This window comes from Lissotriton vulgaris, chromosome 12 (assembly GCF_964263255.1).
Source record: "Lissotriton vulgaris chromosome 12, aLisVul1.2, whole genome shotgun sequence".
Lineage (NCBI taxonomy): Eukaryota > Metazoa > Chordata > Amphibia > Caudata > Salamandridae > Lissotriton > Lissotriton vulgaris.
The window spans coordinates 765320469-765341195 of record NC_141700.1 but is presented as its reverse complement, the minus strand read 5'-3'; the positions used below and the strand labels follow the sequence as shown (position 1 = coordinate 765341195).

At 45.2% G+C, this 20727-nt stretch overlaps 2 protein-coding genes across 2 annotated transcripts in view; one reads left to right on the top strand and one right to left on the bottom strand.

Moving 5' to 3' along the window:
* The window catches only part of LOC147678629 (cellular tumor antigen p53-like), a 113271-nt gene that overhangs the window by 35001 nt on the left and 57543 nt on the right, over positions 1–20727 (top strand). The gene's annotated exons all lie outside the window — the stretch shown is intronic.
* LOC147678626 (uncharacterized) overlaps positions 4677–20727 on the bottom strand; it is a 690344-nt gene continuing 674293 nt past the window's right edge. Inside the window, exon 2 of the mRNA XM_086946079.1 lies at positions 4677–5892. Coding sequence (XP_086802205.1) covers positions 5015–5892 — 878 coding nt within the window. The 3' untranslated portion in view covers positions 4677–5014. The remainder of the gene's footprint in view (positions 5893–20727) is intronic.

The window sequence follows — 20727 nt, the reverse complement described above, 5'->3', positions numbered from 1 at the left end:
TGGTTTGTGCTTAGTACCCTGTCCTCATAAAGAGTACAGGGCTGTTGTGATTCTTAATAAATATCCTGTTTATTTTCATAACACTTGTGTGGTGTCCTTTCACTGGGTGTTCAAGGGGTACATGTGTGGTAAACAGCTGGCTTAACGCGCCCTCTTGAGTCTTTAGCCTTAGACTGCTCGTATCCACGCTACTAGGATAGCTGGTCTATAGGTTGACTTACAACCAAACACCATAAGGGTCGTTGGAACGATACATAGCGGTCGCTAGAATAGCGAACGTTGCATATCGGGCCAACTTCTCACAAATGGTATCAGTAGCTTCACCACCAAGGGACAACAGCAGCAGCGTACTGCCTGCAGCAGCAATGGGATGCACAACAGAGTGCACGGCAGCTTACAACAGCACGACAGCTCTCATTGCTTAAGGCAACGTTGGTAATATTTATACCTGACAGGTGCCGGGTTTGACGCAAGTTTGCTGGACATAAGACGTCAATTAAAGATGTCACTAGGAAGTGATAGTTATCAGTTGCTCATTAGAGTTCCATTACTAATCAAAACACAGCAAACGGGGATTTCCAGGTTTGCTGAGTTTTTATCTTGTTGAAGAACTCGGAGTGTTAATCTAGGAATATCAGATAGTGACTTCTGCTCTGTCATTGCACTAATTGGTTGCAAAGGAAGTGGCAGAGAACTATGCTGGAATGTGGCTCTGTTCGTGTGAGGCCAGAGATGACTTTTCTGAAAATCGCACTTGAACGGTTATGCCAATATAGGGAATAAATGGATTTATAGCCGAATAGGGGCAAAAGGTCGCAGTATCGATCAGGAACCTAGATAAACACGCAACACCCACTCCACGTTTTCATGTCCATCAAATTACTAAAACTAGAGCAATTAGATGCATGTGTAACATTGCCCACCCCAAAATACATAAATGCATTCGAAATAGGCGTATATTGTAATACGTGAAATTTAGGTACTGTACGTTTTTGAAGCATAGAAATCATTCAAAAATTATTGCATATGAAATCAATGAACGATTATGCAAAAAGAATTACACATGAAGTATCTCTGACAGAAGAAGGGCGAGATAAATCATCACATAAAAATGCATTGTAATAACATGTGCTAGAGGCTGATGTAATGTTGTTATGTCTCTAGATGTGATTAGAAATAGAAGTGTGAAGCTTCTGTTCTCTAAGAATAGTTTTTACGTTAAGCAAAGAATTGTTCGTGCCAAAAAAAAAGGTGAATATTAAAAATGTCCAATTCAAAAAAATTATTGCTTGACCGGGGAAATAGAGTTCCAACGCTTTTAGCAGTTTTTTTTGTTTCTGGCATCACTTCGGGGTCGTTTTGATCTTCAGAGAAGTTGTCGAAGTTGATGAAATAACCAGATGCAGTTCTGTCAATTTATGGGATTGTTCTTTCAATCTGTCTTTCGGTAGCATTTTCTGATGCCACATCAGTGTAGACTGGTGTTGTTTCTTGACGAACTGTTTCAATCTGTGTTTCAAGAGGCACGAGTTCCATGGCATTATTGCATAGTCCTTCATTGTGCACTGCAGGCTGATCGAATGTGATTAGTCTTTCAGTTTGAACCTCTTGGATTGTTGCAAGTTTGGGTATTCTGTTGTTTCTTGGGAGTCCACTGGGCCTACTGTTGATTATAGGCCACATGCTTGTGGTTTTACCAGGTCGATGGACACGACTCTGTTCTCCTTTTTACCAGTAAGGGGCGGTAGCACAACTGATCTTGTTCCGGTGACTGCCAAGACAGGTACTGCTTTTCTGTAAGAAGGCCCAAATTCCTTCTTAACCGCGATCTTTTCTCTGACTAGATCCCCAATCTTTGGAATCCAGACAGGCCTTGCTGGGGCTGTTGCTGGTGGTGCCTCGTCAGTGGTACTTGGCTGTTGCTTTAACTTTATGTTGCTTAAGGATTTTCTTGTTTCATTCAGTTCCTGTAAAACAGCCAAACGATCCTTGATGTCAAAGTTTGTTGTTTTTTCTTGTACCACTGACATCTGACTATCGAGGTCCTGAATACGCATTCTAATTCCGAACAATAGTTCGTATGGGCTGAAACCTTTTAGAGAATTTCTTGGCATGTTATTAAGACTAGTCTGGACACTTATTAAATGTTTGACCCACCCAGCGCCTGAACCTAATACCTTCGCTGTTATAGATTGCTTTATGTCACGGTTTTTTCTTTCTACCACACTGTTCCCTTCGGGGTGTGACGGACAAGAATACCGCAACCCAATTCCCATGCTGGCCATGGCCTCCTTATAAGCTCGAGAGCGAAAAGCAGGACCCTGGTCAGAATGGAACGTGGTAATTGCGTATGTTCCGATAAAGACTCGCAAATCTTTTATAACCGTTCTAGCGTCAGCCGAGCGCTGGAGGCCTCTTCTTTTAAGTGTGTTTAGCCCTAACTGTGTACAATGGGACGCGCTTCTCTTCTTTGATTGCGCAGATAGACCGCCTTATGCTGTCTAGCAGGGATCCTGAAACTACCCTGGCCTGTTCATTACTGCGATCTCTGTTGCAGTTTTCACAATTTTGAGCAAAACATTGAATATCTATACTCATTCCTGGCCACCAGTACTCTGATTGTAATTCTTTCAGAGAATCTTTGATTCTTTGGTGTCTCAGACCCAACCCCATGTGTGCTTCCAGTAAGAGGAAGCCCCTCCTGCTCCTGTTTGGAATTACTCTGTCCCCCACTCCAGGGATTCGAGCAAAAGGAACGGAGTTTGCATCGATTACGTATGCATAATTGAGTGGATAGTTTACGGGTAGTGCTGCACAGTCGCCTTTTACGGTCGTTTTTACTGCCAGCATGGTTTCCCCGTCTATGTATTTTTCTGTACGCTTTTTTGTGGCTACGGAAGCCGGGTTAGTTGCTTCCGCTGTGGCTGTATTAGCCAATGAATTCCCTGCAACGTGAACGCCATCACGTTGAAGACTCTGTGCGTGAATCACGTGAGTCTTTTGTAGTTCTTTGTGTAAAAGAGCTACCTGTTTCCAGAGCAATCTATGCTTTATTGTGGCCCCTGTGTCATCTTTGTAATCATTTTCAATCCACCTCTGCAATTTATTGTTGTAAGAGTTGACGCAAAAATGAGAATCGCACACGATAAGTGTCGGGAATTCGCGTTCTGCATTTTCGAGCGCCATCTTTAAACATCTGATTTCAGCTCTCTGAGCCGAACAGTTTCTTACAGATTCAGTTTTTGTTACTTTCGGTCTGAATTTACCGCACAGCCAACGACCTTTAATGATCGCACATGCTGCATCGTAGGATTTGCTCTCTACGTTGAAATGCTGTACAAATCCATCTGTATAGATTATACATGCGTATTGTGGGAGAGGCAGAAGTTCGATTGGCAGAGCATATTCTTCTTCATACTCTAAATCATTCAGTTCTTCAAATTGCGGGGCGAAATAGTATTTCACATCTTCCGCTCCTAGAGAATCTACACACTGTATCCATTTCGGATCCAGTGACACTGTAGGCAGGTTTACTGGGCTGAATAGCGCTTCGAAGGCGGATTCCGCTGTAAGGATATTAATCTGTTTGCCGTGTGCTAGTTCTCGTTCATTTGCTAATGCGATTTGCACTGCTTTCACAGTTCTTTCTGTGTGACTGAATGTTTTTTCTGCTTGTGTGTACAAGTGAGATTTAATTGAAATTGGTACCTTTTCTCCCTCATTAGAGGTTAGGTATGTGAATCCGCATCTTCCCGAGATGACTCGGATTACAAGATCGATCGTGTTGTCACGTGTATCTAATTTTGTTTTTGCTAACATGTCTGTTTGCAGTGATCTCAAAATTTCTGTGTGTTTTTGAGTCCAATTGATTTGTTTAAAATCAGGTTTAATTAGTTCGTAGAGAGGTTTAACCCTCTCTGCGTAATTTAGAATGTATGTTCTTCCGAAATTCAGAAAACCTAATATGGATTGTAAATTCTTCAGCGTTTTTGGAGCTTGGAGTACAGCGCACTTCTCTAAGAAGTTGTCCGCTAGGCTTTTCCCTTCACTTGATAATTCGTACCCTAAAAATAGTACTGTCAGATGGGCAATTCGGGACTTTTTAAAGTTGAATTTGTAACCCTCTGCTGCGAACCCAAGTATAATGGTGTTCACTCTTTTCAAGTGAGTATCCAAGTCGTCGTCTGTGAGATAGATATCATCTACGTAGGATAATGCCTCATCATCATATATTTGTAGTAACTCTGTTACCCTAGCTGAGAATAGTCCTGGGCTGTTCTTGAACCCCTGTGGGAGTCGACAGAATTTTTTCTGCGACCCAAATGCAGAGAAAGCGGTCAAATATCTGCTTTCTGGTGCAATGTTTTGACAAAAGAAACCATTAGATATGTCTAATGTCGTTTTATATTTTTTCCTAACTATGTTATTCATTAGGGCTGCACTATGCGAGTTTTGTACTGCAAAAGTTTTGCAACATGTATTAAGATGTCTGTAGTCCAAAACTAGACGATATGAATTGTCTGGCTTGGAGACAGGAAACAAAGGATTGTTCATTTGAGAGGTGCATGTTTCAATCACCCCCTGGTATTCAAGTTGATCTAAGATCTTCCTGACTTGTTTTTTAGCTTCTTGCTTAATGGGATACTGCCGTTGGGCAGTTGGTTCACTTTTTAATTGGATTTTGTGAGGAGTTGAGTCCTCATCCCATCCTACATGATTTTTATATAATGCAGGTGCCTGGGCCACTGCCCATTTCCTTGCATATGTATATTTTTTGTGAATCGGAATGTGATTCGAGAAGGCAGGCATAATCATTTCTTCGCCACGAGGGCACTCCCTGACAAACTCCGGGGGCCAATCTTTTTCAGCTAACAGAATATCATAGCCTTTTGAGAGCTTATCCCAAAATAGACCTCTTATTTTCCTAGTCTTATCACCCTCTATACGCAATGTTATTTCGTATATTTTATGGGGCTCGCTAAGTCTGGTGTCGGCAGTTTCAACCTGAATGTATTCATTCGTGTCCACTGTCTCCAGATGATTCATCAAGATCTTGCGCGCTATACTGATTTCTGCTGCACTGTCCAACATTGTCAATGCCCACTCCCCGTTTTTCAACTGTGTCCTCAGTATTCTCGGCATGGTTGATCACTCTAATACTGGCTACCTTCTTTTTCTGAAATTGAGATTTTTTACTCTGAGCAGGTTCCTTGTCTTTGGACTTGGTGTGCTCTCCTGGGTCTGACCGTCCCCTTCTTTCCGAATTCTGTGGAAAAGATCGAGAGGGACGTGTATCAATACTTTGATATCTATCAGGTTTTTTCAGATTATCCCTATTTCTAAGGTTATATCTTTTCTCAGAGGGCTCCCTCTGGGGAGACTGGCGTTCTCGAGTCGGAGTTCTTTCCCTCCGTCGAGGAGACCTTCCTCTGGACTGGAAAACTTTTTCCTTGGAAGTGGATTGTTTATTTCCATCCCAGCTCTTTTTAGGAGTGTTTGAATTATTTTTAATAAATAATTTTACTAACTCTCTATATGCTTTTGTTAATTCTCCTATGTTAACTAAGAGTTCTTCTTTAGACATTTTTGCAATGTCAGGATGTGGTGTGTAGCTGGCTAGAACCGGCCACGTTGCTCCTGGTCTACCTAGTGGACCGAGCCTGGTAATGTGATCATTGTGTTTTAGGGCGCCATTAAACCAGAGCAGGTGCTCTTGAAATTTAAGTGGAATTTCAATCTCCTCGAAAGGAGCGTACTCTTCCGGAGGTTCCTCTATTTTGTAATAGTGAAACTCTTTTGTTGTAGCGTTTGCCGCTGGAAAGTTTATCCATGAATAGAATACCTCTGTCTGCCGATACTCGTGAGCCTCTATCACGAAAATTACTGTACCACCTTGTGGTGTCAGTCCGTTTTCTATAAGTTGTAACGTTATAGATTTTCTTAAGTGGACCGGGATGATAATAGCACCCGGGTCTGTGTATTCGGGACCTTGCTGAGTCGCATGTGCTGCGGCCCCAGTGGTTCAGTTTACTCCTGGCATTGTTAAAATGCAAGGTTTGCAGAGTTGGTCTCCAAGGAGACAAAGATTAGGTGCACAATATTTTGGAACACTGTATCCTTCAACGTTGAATAAACCAGAGCTTTACATAGGAATCTCTTCCTACTAAGGTCGGGCGGATTTTAACCTTTCACCCACTCCAGACGTCTATTGGAGTATTTACGGGAGAAAGGGGTCTGTGTGAAATATGCACGACTGAGTTACTCTAACGTCTTGCGTTAGTTTATCGCCTTACCAAACGTTGGGCGCCATGTAGTGTAGTTCCTAGTTTCCCACTAGGCCCTGCGCATTGGAATAACATAAACAGTAGTATCGACGTGGAACTGCGGATATTCCAGGCCTCCACTGACTATGCTAAACTTAATTGGGTGTGTTACCAACTAGCTCAGAGGTCACTGGAAACTTTCTTCTCTGCATGGGAAGTGATCAGCTTCCCTGGCACAGACAAGAAGGGATTCAGCTTTCCAACAACCGTGCAACATGACAACTTTGCTCCTCAGATCAAGAGTCAATCTCTAGGGTCGTGTGAAATAATAGACAGGTATTTCACTCAGTCAGTTTAGTGCAGTTTACTTTCACGAGATGTAGAGAATAGAGAGACGGGCGTTTGTCAATAAAGGGTTAACATTTATTGAACAGTCTTTCTTCTCGTACAAGAGAAATGTATTGCCACAATTGCAAGACTTGTTATTATAAAAAGTACGTACAGTAAGATAAGGATTGCAAAATAGAACTGTAAATGCATTAATATGGTTTCTTAGGCATACAATGGTTTAAAAGCAATAAAACATATATACAGTCATATATACATTAGGCTAAAATACTCAACTGGTGCTTCTAACTACGCCTACCCCAGTGTGCCTGACCTAAGCCTAACACGTGGAAGGGGAGTAAGTAAGTAGCTTTAAGTTAAGTTGGTTTTGCCAAGGTTTGCTTCAAGAATTCTCGTCTAAGGGTTTAGTCAACACCATACCTCTGAATAGAATGATGGAAGTCTGGTATTTCCTTCAGGGGGCACTCAATATCCCAGCCACCCGCGAGGGCAGACCGGAAACGCTGGAGCTGGATTTCTCTGCAGGAGAAAGGCAGCGGTTCTTCTTCAGCGCGTCGGGAGGAGGAGGGGGGACAGCGTCCGCGGCAGCTGGAATCTGCTGGGCTTCTTCGCAGAGGGACGGCTGTTCAGCTCCTAAGCGTACTGCACCATCGTTCGCGCTTTAGCAGCGATAATGGTATCAGTAGCTTCACCACCAAGGGACAACAGCAGCAGCGTACTGCCTGCAGCAGCAATGGGATGCACAACAGGGTGCACGGCAGCTTACAACAGCACGACAGCTCTCATTGCTTAAGGCAACGTTGGTAATATTTATACCTGACAGGTGCCGGGTTTGACGCAAGTTTGCTGGACATAAGACGTCAATTAAAGATGTCACTAGGAAGTGATAGTTATCAGTTGCTCATTAGAGTTCCATTACTAATCAAAACACAGCAAGCAGGGATTTCCAGGTTTGCTGAGTTTTTATCTTGTTGAAGAACTCGGAGCGTTAATCTAGGAATATCAGATAGTGACTTCTGCTCTGTCATTGCACTAATTGGTTGCAAAGGAAGTGGCAGAGAACTATGCTGGAATGTGGCTCTGTTCGTGTGAGGCCAGAGATGACTTTTCTGAAAATCGCACTTGAACGGTTATGCCAATATAGGGAATAAATGGATTTATAGCCGAATAGGGGCATAAGGTCGCAGTATCGATCAGGAACCTAGATAAACACGCAACATGTGGGGCTGTGTGTGTGGCTCTGTGTGTGTGTGTGTCTCTGTGTGTGTGTCTGTGGCTCTGTGTGGGTTGTCTCTGTATGTGTGTGTGGGTGGCTCTGTGTGGGTTGTCTCTGTATGTGTGTGTGGGTGGCTCTGTGTGGGTTGTCTCTGTATGTGTGTGTGGGTGGCTTTGTGTGTGTGGCTCTGTGTGGATGTAAATGCAATAGGTCATGCATTTGCGAGCGATTAAGCTATTGGCATTGTAAATGACAATGCCATTTATTTATGATTTTAAAAAAAATGTAATGAGCAATGCCAATAGCTCTACCTTTAATAATGCCGAGACCATTGCATTGTAAATGCTTGTTGAATATGTTGTTTTGTACACCAGCGCTTTGTCATTTCCTTTTCCATCCCTGTTCTTTCATTGTTTTCTATTGTAACTTCTTTTCTATTTAGTAAGCTCAGCAAGTTTGTGTTTGCTGATTGTAATTTTATATTGCTCCCCCTCTTGAACCAATTGTCTGTTGCATTCATCAGCAAAACTAACACCAGCTCCAAGTCATTTGATCACAGATCACTGCTATTGGGGGGGAAGGGAGCGGCACTGGTTACGCAGGAGACCGAATTACATTTAGACTTGCATGTCTTACTTTCAAAGCATTGAAACAACATCAACAAATTAATCTTCACGTCTACCTTCATATCTCTGGAAGAGTAAAAATCCTCAGCAGTAAAGAGACCTTCAGCTTTGAAAGAAACTCTACTGTAATTCACCTGCTTCAAAGTCATTTTCTGAGGCTGCCACGTCATTGTGGAACTCTCTACCTGACGATCTAAGATGTCAAGAGAATATCTGTTCTTTCAGGGAAAGAAATCAGAACATAACTTTTTGAGTCACCTAAATGTTTAATTCTGTTGAAGTCTACTTAATGAAGAAGACCCAACACACATGGTTCTATGTATTTCTTCTTTTGTCCTTGCTTTTTCTCTATGAATAACCTATCCTCTACACGGCTTACCCTGCCTCCTCCATTTTTCTATACCCTTCCCCCTCTCTTGCTGACTTGATCTCGCTCATTTCTAATTTACAATGTATAGCAGTTACAGTTTACTTACAGTTAAATGTACACCTGGTAAATCTATACTATTTTTTTTATTGTTCAATGTAAAGCATGTTGATGCCCTTCAGGGTTGCCGAGCACTATATAAGAAACCCTAAATAAAACAAAATCAATGATGGGGTGTGTGTCTATGCCACTTGATTGCAGGATTGGGGAGGTGCATCTCCAAGCCGAGGGACACCTGGGAGGGCGGCTTGCCTTTTTGGTGTCCAGAAAGAGGGAGACCATAGTGCTGGATTTACCTGTTCGATCATAGCCATCTTCTGTAGCTTTTTCACCTCTATCTACACTTGTTATTTTATGTTATGCAGATTTGTAGTGCGAACTATCACTCGGAAGGGTATCCTGTTGCTGAACAGGCGAGTCTAGCCAAACCTGTGGCATAGTGGTACTACTCAAAATGACAGGTCTGCAGCTTCTTGTGGTATTCAGGAAGTGAGGAGGAGGATCTTCTGTATAGTGGCAGGTTGTTTCACACTTTAGGAGTGATGTAGAAGGCTTGACCGATGTATCTGGTTTTCCATACGTGTGGGATGTGTGCAAGCAGGAGTCTGGATGAGCACAGGTGTCTGGAAGGTTTGTGAAAGCAGATGCGATTGGTTAGGTATGCTGGGCCAGTGTTATGTAGTGCCTTGAAAGTGTGGGTGAGGAGTTAAAATTGTCCTCATTTGTGTGTATGGGGTCAGTGGAGCTCCTTTAGGTGTGGTGCGATGTGAGTGCGGAGTGGAAGGTTAACAGTCAAGTCAAGTCAAGTCAGATAATTTATATAGCGCACTACATACCCAGAGGGTCTCAAGGCGCTTAGAAAGGGGAGGAGGATTACTTGTCAAATATCCACGTTTTAAGTTGCTTTCTGAATGCTAGGTGGTTCTGGGTAAGGCGAAGGTAAGCGGGGAGTGAGTTCCATGTTTTAGCAGCTAGGTATGAGTAGGATCTGCCTCCCATGGTGGTCTTGTTGATGCGAGGTACAGTGGCGAGGGCTTGGCTGGAAGAACGTAGTTGGCGGGAGGGGGTGTAGAAGGACAGTCGTGAGTTGAGGCATTCTGGTCCGATGTCGTAGAGTGATTTGTGTGCGTGGGTTAGCAGTCGGAAGGTGATTCTCTTATTGACGGGTAGCCAGTGGAGGTCTTTCAGGTGACCAGAGATGTGATAGTTGCGCGGGATGTCTAATATGATCCTGGCTGAGGCGTTTTGGATTCGTTGGAGTTTCTTCTGGAGTTTAGCGGTAGTACCTGCGTAGAGGGTGTTTCCGTAGTCCAGTCGGCTCGTGACCAGAGCATGGGTGACTGTTTTCCTTGTTTCGGTGGGGATCCAGCGAAAAGTTTTTTTGAGCATGCGGAGAATGTTGAAGCAGGATGAGGATACGGCGCTGACTTGTCGGTTCATTGAGAGTGAAGAATCCAGGATGACGCCTAGGTTCCGTGCGTGGTCTGTCGGGATGGGTGCTTTTCCAAGGGCTTCCGGCCACCAAGAGTCGTCCCATGCAGAGGGGGATGTACCTAAGATGAGGACTTCTGTTTTGTCTGATTTCAGTTTCAGACGGCTTTGTTTCATCCATTCGGCAACTTCTTTCATTCCTTCGTGTAGGTTAGTTTTGGCGGTGCTGGGGTCATTGGTGAGAGAAAGGATTAGTTGAGTGTCATCTGCGTAGGAGATGATGTTGAGGTTGTGTTGGCGGGCGATGGCCGCGAGGGGGCTCATGTATACGTTGAAGAGGGTGGGGCTGAGTGAGGATCCTTGTGGTACGCCACAGATGACTTCAGTGGCCTCGGACTTGAATGGTGGAAGGCGGACTCTCTGGGTTCTTCCGGTGAGGAACGAGGTGATCCATTCAAGTGCTTTTCCTTGTATTCCGATGTTATTGAGGCGTTGTAAGAGGGTGCTGTGGCAGACTGTGTCGAATGCTGCAGAGAGGTCGAGGAGGATGAGGGCGACTGTGTCTCCATTGTCCAGTAGAGTTCGAATGTCGTCTGTTGCTGCGATGAGGGCGGTCTCAGTGCTGTGTTTTGCTCGGAAGCCAGATTGTGAGGAGTCGAGTGATTTGTTGGCTTCGAGGAAAGCGGCGAGCTGGTTGTTGACAGCTTTCTCGATGACTTTGGCCGGGAATGGAAGGAGCGAAATGGGGCGGTAATTTTTGAGTTTGGTGGGGTCCGCTGTGGGTTTTTTCAGAAGGGCGGTGAGTTCAGCGTGTTTCCAGTCTTCCGGGAAGGAGGCGGAGTTGAAGGAGCAGTTGATGACGTCTCGGAGGTGCGGTGCTATGACGGAGTCTGCTTTGTTGAAGATGTGGTGAGGACATGGGTCTGTGGGGGATCCTGAGTGGATGGAATTCATCAGGCGGATTGTGTCTTCAGTGGAGATTGGGTTCCAGTCGTTAAGGGTGTTCACGGGGGGAGAATGTTCAGCAAGTGGTTGGATGGGTTGGTCTCCGGGTTGGTTGTCGAAGCTGTTGTGGATGTCTGCAATTTTGTTGTGGAAGAATGAGGCTAGGGAGTCGCAGAGGGCTTGAGAGGGGGTGATGTCGTTGGAGTTGGCCGAGGGATTGGAAAATTCCCTGACGATGTTGAAAAGTTCCTTGCTGTTGTGGGCGTTGTTGTCAAGTCGATCCTTGAATGCTGTTTTCTTGGCCTTTCGGATTAGCTGGTGGTGAGTGCGGGTGGCGTTTTTGAAGGCGTCCTTGGTGCTAGTAGTTGGGTCTTTTTTCCAGGCCTTTTCCAGGGAGCGGCAGAGTTTCTTGGACTTCTTAAGATCATCGTTGAACCATGAGCCCTTCTTGCTGCCAGGTTTGCTTGGACGTTTTTTCAGTGGTGCTAAGGTGTCGGCGGTGTTGGATAACCATAGTGTGAGGTTGGCGGCGGCTTGGTTTGGGTTAGAAGAGTGGGCTGGGGTGTTTAGAAGGAGCGATGCGGAGATCTGGTCGGTGGTTATTTTGTTCCAGTTTCTTTGCAGAGTTGGTTGGAGGTGGTTGGTGGGTTTTGGCTTGTTGTAGGTGAAGTGAACGCAGCTGTGGTCAGTCCAGAGGAGATCCGTAGTGTGGCTGAAGGAGACATGATTGCTGGAGGAGAAGATGGGGTCGAGTGTGTGACCTGCGATGTGGGTGGGGGAAGTGACTAGTTGTTTAAGTCCGAGGTTGGCGAGGTTGTCCAGGAGGGTGGTGGTGTTGCGGTCGTTGATCTTTTCAAGGTGAAAGTTGAGGTCTCCCAGAAGGATGTAGAACAGTGGTTCTGGCCGCTGAGGTTTGAATGGTCTGCAGTCTTCAGGTGAGGTTTTTGTTGATCCCGGCATAGAGGGTGTTCCCATAGTCCAACTTGCTTGTAACAAGGGCTTGTGACAATTTTACTGATGCTGATTGGAAGCCATTTGAAAATTGTCCTCAGCATCTTCATGGTATGGAAGCATGAGGAGGTGATGGCACTGACTTGGGTCATCATGTTGAGTTTGCTGTCAATGATGACCCTGAAGTTCTTGGCAGTGGCGGCAGGCATGGCTGGTGGTTGTCGGGGCAGGGTGTGCACTGTAAAAAAAAATTACAATCTATACTACTATTATGAAGGAAGAACTTTGAACATTTGAAGCGGGTAAACTAGGGAACCACAGCGCCAATCCACACACCCGATACATCGTTGTAATCGTGAGGGTGTGCAGATGGACATAGGCTATATAAACGTAATAAATATATGTTATTTAAAAAATTTACCGGAAAAAAAAGTAGTCCCTTGGAAGAAGCGCCGGCCGCGACGTGCGTGCTGACGTGAGGAGTGCGGGGAGGAATGGCGTCCAGGAGCGCGAGGAGTACCGGCGGACATGGAGCGGGGAGGAGCGGTGAGGAGCAGCAGACAGGCGGTGAGGAGCGGCGGACAGGTGGTGAGGAGCGGCGGACAGGCGGGGAGGAGCGGTGAGCGGCGGATGAGGTAGGTTATTTATTTATTTATTTAGGCGCGGTGAGACGCGGAAAAATGAAGCAAAAATGACAATCGTGAGCAAGAGGAAGCAAACGGAGCATTACAAAAGTGAGACAAATGTGCATTACAGGAAGAAAAAGTTACGTGTGCAGGTTACAAAAGCGTACATCGTGAGCAAGAGGAAGCAAATGGAGCATTATATAAGTGAGCCAAACGGTGCATTACAGGAGGAAAAAGTTACGTGTGCATGTTACAAAAGCGTACAGAGTAAACATAGAAGCACTGTTGTTGGAAGGGGCTGCACAGGGGGCGGCCAGGGAAGTAATGACAGAGAATTTAACAAGCCTCACATTTACATTACACAAGGAGGCATGATGGACGTTAATTGACCATCTAACGTTCTTGCAGGGAGAAGCAAAAAAACGTGCTCACAGCAGTCCCTCTAATAGTGCTCACAATACGCAGTCAGAGCATTATTGCTGTGTGAACTAGAACATTATTGCTGTGTGGACTTACAGATTGTCAGAGGGCACAGTGGACTTAAAGATTGTCAGAGGGCACAGAAAAATCAAATAAAACATCTACAGTAATTTACGCAGCTTTACGTTACTTCATGCTGCTTTCATGCATTACAGGAGGAAAAAGTTACGTGTGCAGGTTACAAAAGCGTACAAAGTAAACATAGAGGTATAATACTGCAATATATGGAGGAAGGCTCCGGGGGACCCACGGACAACGTCGGGGCGGGCGGGGGCCCTGAAGCCTAATTGCTCCCGGACAACGTCGGGACGGGCTGCTAGTATAAAATAAATACTTACCATGCCGTACAGGGTCCCGGTCTCTGCTCCTGCCCTCCTCATCGGACTTGAGGAACAGGAAGCACAGCCAGGCTCCCCCGACAAATTTGAACGCTGCAATGCAGTGCTGTGATTGGTAAGCACCCAGGCTCCCTTCACTATCACAACGCTGTGATGCAGTATTGTGATTAGTCTGAGCATCCTGGTTCAACGCTCAGCCACCAGGGAATGGGGTCCAGGGTATGTTCTCTATGCAGGCTGTAATGCAGCCTAAATGGAGAACAGGGACAGTGCGCATGACTGTTTTGGGCGGCCGGAGCGGGCCAACCAAATATTAGTGTGCACTTGGAAGTGGGCAAACCACTCCTGCCCTGCTCCGAGAGCAGAGCAGCCCTGCCCACAAAGCAGCACGGAAACATAAAATCATAATACCGCAAAGTTATCATTTTATGTTTCCTTTACTTTGCACTGCTTAAAAGCAATAGGGCGACGCTCCTCCACCACAGCGGAGGAGCTGCAACTGGTTATTGGCATGAGTGGTGGGGGTGGGTGCAAGTTCTACGTATGCTGGCCCCCACTTGGAATCCCACAGTGAAGAGCTCTTCCCGCAGATCATGATTTTGGTCTTGTCTCTGTTCAGCTTCAGACAGTTGGTTGTTATCTAGTTGGTGGTTTTAGTTATGCAGGCATTGAACTTGATTCAGGTACTGACAGGTACATGCATCAAGGTAGACTTTTGAGATTCCTTAATTGCGATTGTTAAGGAATTGCAATTAAGGAATCGCAAAAGCCTATGCATTTAGAAATTGCTAAAAAAATTGCGATTTCTAAACATTCCTTAATTGCGACTCGCAAATTGCGAGTCGCAATTAAGGAATGTCTCCCCATTTATTCCTATGGGCATAGAGGCCCATAGGAATGAATGGGAAATGCATTTGCAATTACCCAATAGGTACTCGCTAATTGCGCATGCAATTTCAAGGGTGCAAGGGTGTCAAAAGGACACCCTGTTGCACCCCTGAAATCTGCACATGAGTACATCTTGCACACACACATGCCACAAGGGCATGTGTGTGTGTAAAATGCAACTTTGAAAAATGCACTTTAGTGCATTTTTCAAAGTTTTTGCAAATTACCATCAAGTACAAATTGATGGTAATTTGCGACTCCTATTAGCGAAATCGCTATTTTTTTTACCTTAATGCATTGCTTTTAAGGAATCTCAATTTGCGATACCTTAAATGCAATCGCAATTTAAGTAATCGCAATTTAGAGATTACTTAAATTACAATTTTTGCATTTGGGATGATGCATCCCAAATGCAAAAATACCGGGCGCAAAGGGGCAGATTCTGAGAATCTACCCGTTTGCAACCGGTTTTTCTTTTGATGCATGTGCCTGTGAGAGTCTTATTTATGAGGGAGAGAATGAGCTTAGTGTCATCAGCGTAGGAGAGGACATTGATGTTGTGACAAGAGGATGATCCTGGCTAGAGGGTTTATGTATATGTTGAAGAGGGTCAGGCTAAGGGAGGATCTTTGCAAAATTAGGCAGAAGAGGTCACAGGCATCCAAGGTGTTTGGTACCAGGCTAACTGACTGGGTCCTTCAAGTCAAGATGTAGCAAATCGAGTGCCTGTTTTTGGATTCCGATGTCATGTAAACGATGAATGAAAAGGGAGTGGGGACTGTGTCCAAAGCTGCAGAGAGGTCCAGAAGGATGAGGAGCACTGTTTCTTCTCTGTCCAGAGTCATGCATATGTCATCCATGGCTGTGGTTGCGTTCGAAACCAGACTGAGTGACGTTGAGGATTTGGTGGTCATTGAAGTATTCAGTGGAGCCCCTGAGTATGCGACTTCATGGCGGTGGCAGTTTTTTCTGGTGTGATGACAGGCAATGTGGTTAGCATTGGTTGTCTGAATAAGGTTGGCAGTGTCTTCTGGTTGTGGGCTGAAGTTGCTGTAAATGGCGGTGACTTTGCTTCAAGGAAAGGAGAAGGAGAACCACTGACAGAATGTGGTGTTCCCCAAGGGTCATCTTTATCTCTGCATCTATTTAACTTGTGTATCAAGCCTCTTGTAGTTGGGCTGGTACCTAGTGGCTGTAGAGCAGTAGTCCTCAAAGTACAGCCTGCGGGCCGCTGGTGGCCTGCTACACCTTATCTTGCGGCCCACAGGTCTTTGTCTGACCCCCTGGTAAGTTGAGAGTTGCAGCAGAGAAAGCTTCTGCTTGAGTGCCATTTTCTTTGTTTCTGGTGTTAGCCAAGCAACATAGTTTTGTAATTCTGGGCTTGCTTTATTTAGTTAGTGAAACTTGGTTTCTGAGCAGGGTTGACCTGCTAATAAAACAAGCTGAAATGACAGAAGAAATAAAGACAGAAACAAAAAATGATTTTTTGTACTACATTGATAATACAGGCACCTTAACTGAACAAGCATTGACAAAGTCAATAGGTCTCATTTATTTTTTTTTTTTTTAATTTTTGAAAACCTTTATTGTGCATGAAGAATGGTACAAATACGGGCCTACAACCATCGGGCCGGCCACAATACTGTTTAGCACGTAGGTAAGCAATACGTTCCCCCAGCGACATCAGGCAATATAGCGATAATTAACAGCAGTTACACTGAACGGAATAGTGGCGCTAGGGAGGAGGAGCATTGAAGGTTTAGATTTTTTAGAGTTTTTAGTCTAAAGATAAAACAAGAAGAATAAACCAAGAAGAATCGAGTCCGTATATTAACTACGTCACATGGGCAGGCAGCATCAAAAAATAGCATCAATTATGAGGACTCCTATTCAGCTCGGCGGTACAGTGTAGAACAGCAGGAGTCAGTTCGCATTTATGTATCACCCACATCGCTACCCACCCCCCACTAAACCTTAACACAGACCCAAAACAGAGAAAAGGAAAAATCATAAGAGAAGACCATACATAGGCACCATAGAAACTAACTAAAACTAAATATAACCCCCCACCCTACACACATGCAGAGGCTACGGCCTGCCCCCCCCGCTAGCAGAGTGTCTGTCGCCCCAATAAACCCGAAATTTAGAAAGAAGAGAAGTAAGAAAGGAAGAGAACGAAGAAGGAAAGAAAGTGAAGGAAGGAGAAGAAGGAAGGTTAAAGAAGTATAATCCAGTGATATAGGGAGTAAGAACAGAGTCCATCCTTGAACTCCCAAAAGATAATAGAGGAGGAGGATCAATTCACAAGTCACCCGGAGAGCCCCGATCGCATCCCTCACTTCCCCGTAAGCAACTTAAGCAGGCAAGGAGAATCAAACAACAATTGAAAAGGGAAGAATATCTAGGAACACATCGTCGCGCTGAGGAAGCACTCCAGTCCGAGTCTCAACCAGCCATAAGCACAGTTCGTTCGACATGGGCACGCTTAACCTTGGCCTGATCGCAGGCGCTGTCGCAAACGGAGCTCCGATGAAAGCCCCGCCTCAGGTGGAACAAAGATAGAAGATGGCCGCTTTCGGCGAAGAGACGATCCCCCAGGACAAAATGGCCACTTCCAAACATTCAAATTTTTTACTGACAACAGTCCAGTGTCCAACTGTAGTGGTGGAGCGCGGGGGTTGAAAGCAACATAGCGAGGCGTGCAGATAGTACTCAAAGCTAGGAGCCGTGCCAGCCGGGTCACACGGGAGGACGGTGATACAGTAGCAAGAATAGAGTTCTGAGGCAGGATAGGAAACCTTGTAGCGACGCTGGGACCGGCAGGCATCACGATTTCTGAGAGAGTAGAGTAAGAGGTGCGCACAAGTTCACAGGCGCGCTGTGACAATGTAGCCAGCACACCATCATGCGGGGGCCGGCCGGAGGAAAGATGCAAACAGCCAGACGTTATATCCTGAAGTACGAGTGCAGCTTCATCCAGTTTCCGTCCCAGTACTCGGGAGCACTCAGACATCTCCACCGTCAGGGCAGTGAGAGCGCTCATAACAGAGGCGCGGGTATACTCAGGCGGGGATCCATTCGCGTCCACGGTATGAAGTGTAGCACTACATTCACCACTCCGCCAAAATGCCGGCAATGCATCCGATGCCACAGACAAGGTGGAGCCCATAGCGATCACAGAGGGAGGTTCCGCCATATTGCGCTGCTAGGGGTTCATCTGATCGGGGAGGCAAGCAAGCGATGAGCCGATTGGATGGTAACACCGGACAGCCGGGTCCGTCTCCGCCTGTGCAATAATTACCAAGAAACCCCTTCACTGGAATACTGGCAGGAGCGAGTGAGGCGGCTAATCATGGCCGCCCGCTGCATGGACGGCAGAAAGGAGCAGCGCGTCTCACCTCTGTGTCGCGTGGGTCTTGTGAGGCAGAGTAGATCCACAGGCAGGCGGGACGCACTCCCCAGCAAGGGCAGAGACCAGCACTCTCACATCCCACAGTCCGTCTGGGAGCGTTCCGCAGTGCACCGCTCCATCAGCCCTCCGAGCCGCATCCCCCTCCGGCGTTGCGCAGAGACACGGGGTCCTAGGTCCAGGGCGCAGTCACGGTCCGCAGAGAAGCGTGCCACTACTCCGGACTGCAGACGGCCAGAGACACCGGGGGAGCACCTCCGGTACCAGCGCGACGTCAGCTACATCCCGCGTACAGTCTCTGTCAGGATCTTGAGCAGGATGGTGCTGCAGGGAACAAAGGATCGGGGAGCCGGGCGACTACACGTCCGTCCCGGCCGCCATCTTGGCTCCTCCCAATAGGTCTCATTTATGAGCTATATTAGCATTGGCAATGATTTTTAGCTAAAGTGTATACGCAGAATGGCTGAAACTAATGTAAAAAAAGGTACTATGACATGGCAGTCGCATCATTTTGTAGGCACACGCTAACATCCTTGCCCCAGCAAAATGAGATGAGCATTTTTTAAAAATGTTATTTACCAATCCCATACGGATTAGTAAATAAAAGTTTGAAGCTGCTATATTTCATCTAGATCTCACCTCCATATTATATGCAAAATTTCAAAATACAATGAGATTTATTGCTGGTTGGATGAGTGTCAATAAACTAAAACTGAATGTTGACAAGATGGAGACAGTCTTACTGAATATTGAAAACAGTAATAGAACCCTCTATAGTGGTCGAGTGAACAGGGCTCTACCGATTTCTACAACCTTTGCAAAGAGCCTAGGTGATGTGATTGATGGAAATCTTATATTACAGTGCCAAGTAGATTCTATTGTGTCTAGGTGCACTACTCTTTTTAAAATGCTGAGAAAAACCTCACCAGTATTATTTGTTGAGGGACAGAAATTGATACAACGGCAAGCATCACTTCTAGACGCGACTATATTAATTTGGCTTATGCTGGTTTGCCTAATATCATTTGGCATTGGTTATAAATTATCCAAAATGAGGCTGCAATGCTGGTATTTCTTCTTCCTGGATATACCCAAGCCATGCCACTATTAAGGAAACTCCACTGGTTACCAGTGAAGGAACGTACACAGTCAAAAATGTGCTGCACAGTGTTCAAAAGTACAAATAGGATAGCTCTCAAATTTGTGGCTGAAAAGATAGAGTAGTATATTCCTACACAAAATTTGAGATAAACATATGCAAATCGACTTATGGTCCTAAAGTTCTACAAATGTAGGTCGGGCACTCAGAGGTTTCCAGTAGTGGCCCTGTACCTTGGAACTCCCTGCCAGATAAGATATGCCCTGAAAATGATTTGAGCTTATTTTGTAATTGTTTAAAGGCATGGCTCTCTAAACAAGTTTACGGAAGTGAGCAACTCTGGATCTATTTCTCATCTAGAGGTGTGTTATTCATAAGCGCCAAGAAATTGTTTAATCAGTAGCATTAACATAACTGTGAGCATGGTCAGTGCAAGGCTGAAATCATTTCCTTCCTTCCCACCCAGTCCTTGCTCACAGTCACGAGAAAGATCTTATGAACTTCCTTGTGTACATAGTCATGTACAGTGAACATTTTTATATCATTATCAATCCCTCTTATAGTCCTCACAATACTGCAGGTGAATGGAAGATAGTATGAAGTGGGCAAGAAGGGGGGAGAATGCATCTATTAGTACACCAACCACATTTGGGTTAGATGCTTTCTGCACCACCTTCATCCCCCAGAGCCCAACAAGTTATGGGAGAAAATAATGCTCATGTCTTCACAAAGGCTCTGCTGGCCATGGGACCATGAATGTGGTAGGTCCGTGACCTATCTCATTGCCAGTTATTTTGATGTACAAAAGCCTGAGCAGGGATTGGAGCACTACGTGGGCCTCACGGGGATTAATCAGTGTATTCAGCAGGTAACACACTTATGCATGGGCCATGGTGTGTGACTAGCAGCACAGGCATGACCAGCAGTAATTGAGCCACTGTAGTCACTCGTCGTGTTGCTGGTGCATGCTTCAATTTATTCTGTGATGTGCCTGACCATTCTTAAAGGGACCTCATGTTTCCTAATGTGTGCCTTGTCTCCACTAGTAAGACTTGAGGCCTGTGGCAAGACGTTGGTGGTTTTAATGAATATTCGCATTTGGGTGAGCGACTTAGCATGATATTGGAGAATTTGTAAATCCCTCATCTTCACATGTAATGGCGGGCACCCAGCTTCTCGTTTAACACTTACCATTAAATACTGAAGCAGGGCCCTGCAGGTGTGATAGCCTTACCATGAGACATTACTGTGGAAATATGTCATTTGCAATGTATAAGCGAGGAATAACAGCACTTACATAATTATGATAAGTAATTTCCCACTGTAAATTCTGCAACTTTACTGAACTGCTTCCTAGAAGCTTTAGGTGGTAGTACTCTGTGTCAGAAATTACTCTGGTCTGTCACAGTTATGACCAGCAACAATTAACTACAGGAGAGAGGGATAAATTGCAGGGAGCTTATTAGTTGACATTTAAATCACTGTATGGTTATCAGCAAGAGCTTGGTGCCTCAACTGTACTTTACTGTCTTGCCTAGTAATGTAATGATCTTTAAAAAAAGACACATAATGCTTACGTGTAGGTTTGTCACCTTTCCCACAGAAAAATAATGTCCATTTGTTCACGTTTTAAGTTTCTGCAAAGGCCCTGACATGATTTTAACTAGAACTTTAAACAAA